The following is a 4,963-nucleotide window of genomic DNA, read 5'->3' on the forward strand; positions in this document are numbered from 1 at the left end:
CCATCAGAAGACACTGATCACCTTCCATTCCCCACCGCCACCAGGGAACCTCGCAGCTGCCACCTACGAGCGCAAACCGGCCCCACCGTGGGCATACACACCAAAGCAAATCCACAGACCCTCAAAGAACTCATGACTCCTTTTATTTGACCCCTGCCACGGGCAAAATCGTGGGGCTGCCACACCCACGCGCAAACTCCCTAGCTCGGGATAACCAGGTCTTGCTCTGACAAAGCAACCAATAACTCACTATGAAACAGTGACCACAGGGCGATATTAGGAAGGCACCAGATACCATATGTCACACGCCCGATACCAGACAGCCAGCAACTCACACACACAGCTCATACACACGCCCGATACCAGACAGCCAGCAATTCACACACACCGCTCATACACACTAAGGCCACTCCCACCAGAGGAATTCCACAACCAGTACCCAAACACCGATCCCAGAATTGGCGGCCGTTCCAATCTGAGCCATCAGCAGTCAGATCTCAACCCAACACATCTAACAACAATGAAAACCTCCGGCAACTAGATGGAAAAGTCGAATTAGCCTAAATTACAGGGAAGTGCCACCGACAAATGACACTCTCTGCAACTCAATTTAAGAAACAAGAAAACTAACCCAAGCCAACTCACAACTTGGACAAAAGGGTGAAACGCACACACCCTTTAACTCACCATCAGACGCGAGTCGTGAAGGCGTCCCCTCACTCTCGCGCCACAAACAGTATGCAGGCAGCGTCCTGCCAAACAACTATTCCTAAAACCAGTTACCTCTGAGAACACCAAGTGTAACTCACATCAATGGGCCATAAACACCCATACTTAAAATACACTTCAAAGGGCTGCACGCACCCATACTCATAATACACTTTAATGAGTAACGCACACACGTGCTCACAACAAACTCACATCAATGGGCCATAAACACCCATACTTAAAATACACTTCAAAGGGCTACACGCACCCATACTCATAATACACTTTAATGAGTAACGCACACACGTGCTCACAACAAACTCCAGTGTGCGACACACACTCATGCTAGAAACACACTCCAAAGGGCCATACACACCCATGCTTGTAATACACTTCAATGGGCCACACACACCCATACTCATAACACACATGAATGGACAACACACACCCATGCTCAACACACTCATCAGTGGGCCGCACAGACCCATGCTAATGATATGCAACAGGATGCACATCATACCTACAGATGATTTCTCAGGAAGTAGGTAACTATCTTGACATTTCCTACAGCTTTGCTCACTTTAACGTTTCCTAAGTCTACACTTTTAAACATTTGCTTTTTAGTAAAAGGAACACTAAAAGTCCATGTTGCCTGAAAATGCAACGTAACCAACCTGCAATTCCTCAAATAGATGTTAGACTGACACAAGCTAACCTACCCATTCCACCTCCATGCAAACGTAAATTCTAAGGAGTGCAAAGACAACACCTTGCCGCATTTTAAAGTCCACGTTGCATGGTTCCATGATAAAACATAACATCCTGCAAATCCTCAAACTGTTATTCTGATATGCAGTGAACCGCTATTAATGGCTCGCTATATTGCTGCACTCACCGCACAGAATCACTCTGGTCGAATCTTTTAAAATCTGCAACAAGCAAAACAGTCCACACACTCCTTTCACAACAATGAAACACAATCCCTCTTTGGTATTTCCAACAATAATGTACAACCTCACAAAATCCAACATTGCATTTTCTTCACTGTGGAACATTCCGTCAAATCAGTATCTCGTCCATAAAATACTTTGCAATGACTGACTATGCTTGGGACATGGAAAAAAACAGTAACGGTAATAACGAGGCTCAGCTGAATTACGATGAGACCCTTGCTTGCTTCGAGACCAAGTTCAGTTTAATGCCAACCTGGGAGAGGCAGGCTCGCAACACTGCCCCATAATTTCAAGCAGCACTCCTTCGATCCCTTTGAAAGGCAATGATAGACAATTCATGTCAGTCTCCACTACGACGCAGCTAATACAGGAAACCCAGTACACGGAAAGGAAACTTCATTTCCTGGCCACGCTGAATGACGTTGCAAGGTCCATTATTCGAAACCCTGACGCAGCTCACTGGATTGCCACGAACTTCAGAGCACCGAGCATTCTCTGACAGTACAGAATCTTTATGATCCAGCATTCCACACAATCGCTGAGTCCCCCTTCTGGGTTGATGACATCATCACTACAGGATGGGAGATGAGGCCGCAAGGAGCTCCAGGGCTCCAACTGTCACCATGCGCGTTACGGGACGGCTGAAACTAAGGTATGGAATCCCAATACATGGGTCATGCCCAGTACCACGGCTCCTCACTCACATAACATCGTCAGTCTCAGCATACTATTGATTTAACGGCTCTCCAGGCAAGACACACTCTTCACTTCTTAGAGCCTGCACTTCCTAGCTCCACCTCAGCTCTACACCAGCGGTGACAGATGTGTCTCTGGCGCCTCTCCCTGGTACAACAAGAGCGACTTCTGGCACAAACATTTTAACCCTGTAGTGCCAACAGGAACAGTCTCTTGGGTTACATTGCGTGGAAACTAAAACACCACCTCTCATGTTACCGGGTGCCATTATCTGTTACCATTTTTGAAAGCCACTGGAGACACCCTCTTTTCCCCTGGGTGGTGGGACTCATCATGGGGGGCAGTGGGCCCCCTCCTTTTTTCCAGTCTCTGTGATCCTGTGCTGCACCCCCCGCAGCAGTCCTTTCTCCTCTCTCTCATCCTTTTCTCCCAATGTCTGGCCCCATTCATGCAGGTACCTGTCTTATCCAGCTTCTTCTCAGGGTCCGCCTTGATCAAGACCATGCCTCGTCGCCAATATATGTTATGACCCTAGGCGGGGTCAGCTGGGTAAAGGACACGTTGGAGGCCAGAAGTGTTACTTTAATCAGGTGTCATCAGGAGATTCTTTAGTAGTTACAGGATCAGATTGGAGCCCACTGGCTCCCACCACCCAGGCTACATCATCTCAACTGTCCCTGGGTGGAACACTCACCACACAGCATTCCAACCAATCATACCCAAACACTCCATTCATGACATCACTACTCAGGCACTCATCATACACACTCCAAGAGGACAAAGAGTCACCCTTAACACCTCCCTTCCTTCAAAGCCTAACTATCCTAACACCTCCCTTCCTTCAGCCAACACCAACAGGCACATGATGTATTTTCGGAGATTTGCCAATTTTATATTATTGCAGTAGTCAGTGACCAGAGGTTTACATGGTGCAGAGTAAATATAGGAAGCCCAGATATGGGAGGGCCGGCTGAAAAGCAGGGGATGGTGGATCATGCTAAGGAAAAGAATAACTTGCAATGAATCACTGTAACATTTGCTTATTTTCATAGCCATGCTTTAAAAGAACTCTGATGATACCTGATACAGAGGAAAGCATAATGACCTTAGCCAATCGCACCGGATTCACCCCTTCCTCGTTCATTTTGATTGGCATCCCTGGACTGGAGGATTTCCACCCCGTGTTTGCTGCCCCGCTGTGTGGTGTCTACATTGTCACTGTGCTGGGAAACAGCACCCTTCTGTTGGCCATTAAAACAGGGAGAAGCCTCCAACAACCCATGTACTTCTTAATTGCGCTGCTCTGCTGCTCTGACCTGGTTCTATCCTCAAGCATTCTTCCTAAAATGTTGGCTCTCTTCTGGTTCAAGGCTGAACAAATCCCATTCAATGCCTGCCTGGTTCAGATGTTCCTCATACATACCTTTGCCAGTGTGGAATCGGGCATTCTTTCAGCCATGGCATTTGACCGCTATGTTGCTGTTTGCAACCCCCTGAGGTACCCCTCTATTGTAGCAAATTCACTCATTGGAAAATTAGCCTTGGCTATCCTGATCAGAGCCGGGTCCCTGACTACTGCATTACCTCTGATAACACATAGACTCCCATTCTGTACCAGGTACATTGCCCATTCCTTCTGTGAACACATCGCTGTGGCAAAGTTGTCCTGCGCTGACGTCACCGTGAATAACCTGTATGGTCTGGCCGCCTCCCTTTCCATCGCAGCAATGGATTTTCCTTGTATCGGTGTCTCTTACACTCAGATCATCAGAAGTGTTCTGCGTCTGCCAAAGGGAGATCGCCGCAAGGCATTCAGCACCTGTGTTGCCCATGTCTCTGTAATGTCCATTTTCTATGTACCCATTGTTTTTTCCCTTGCCTTGCACCGCCTCCATAACAGCATCCCACTTTCTGTTCACATCATTGTGGTGACGTGTTACCTCCTTATCCCACCGGTGGCAAATCCTTTAATTTATGGAGCAAAAATGAAGGAAATACGGAAGGCTGTGCTTCAAATGCTCCCACTGGGAAAAACATAGGGTCCTGCTTGGATGATCGCTCCACTGCCAGTACAGTCTTTGCTCCAAGACAATTGAACCCTTTTTTGGAATGTTAAAATACCCTATTCATGTTCCTACATTCTCCCTTTTATTTAGTATCTAATACATGAATCGTGAAGGGCGGCTAGAAATATGTTCTGCATGGAATCAGCCTGAATGCATATGTTGAAACTGTGATCTGATTTACAATGCAGTTTTTTCGTGCCTACCAATTGCATATTAATATTAATACATGCTTAGCACCGCCTAACCCATATGCAATCTGTGATACATGTTCTTAATGGGGACTATCTAAAAACGGTCACTGATGGATGCCAGATGTTAAGAGGGCATTTCAAAGTCACTGCCTGTGGCAGGACTCAGGGTTAGAAAGGTTGCAACAACCCCAGTTGAGCTACAGGACTCTGTTAAGTAGCATAGACCAAGCATCAAGGCTGAACTATAAAGAGGAAGGGGCACTGATGTGAAGAATAGTTAACACTTAGCAGAAATAGTAAATCAAAGGACCAACACAGGTAAGTAGAAAACATAGCACTAATGTATTGA

At 46.6% G+C, this 4,963-nt stretch overlaps 1 protein-coding gene across 1 annotated transcript; it reads left to right on the forward strand.

Annotated features, from left to right (window-relative positions):
• The first annotated feature begins 3,457 nt into the window (after positions 1-3,457).
• On the forward strand, positions 3,458-4,396 carry LOC138528151 (olfactory receptor 52J3-like). The gene has a single exon (XM_069639603.1). It carries the CDS (start codon positions 3,458-3,460, stop codon positions 4,394-4,396), a length of 939 nt encoding a protein of 312 aa, XP_069495704.1.
• The last annotated feature ends 567 nt before the right edge of the window (positions 4,397-4,963 follow it).

The sequence above is a fragment of the Ambystoma mexicanum genome, chromosome 7q (genome assembly GCF_040938575.1).
Source record: "Ambystoma mexicanum isolate Mex_15411 chromosome 7q, UKY_AmexF1_1, whole genome shotgun sequence".
Taxonomy (NCBI): domain Eukaryota; kingdom Metazoa; phylum Chordata; class Amphibia; order Caudata; family Ambystomatidae; genus Ambystoma; species Ambystoma mexicanum.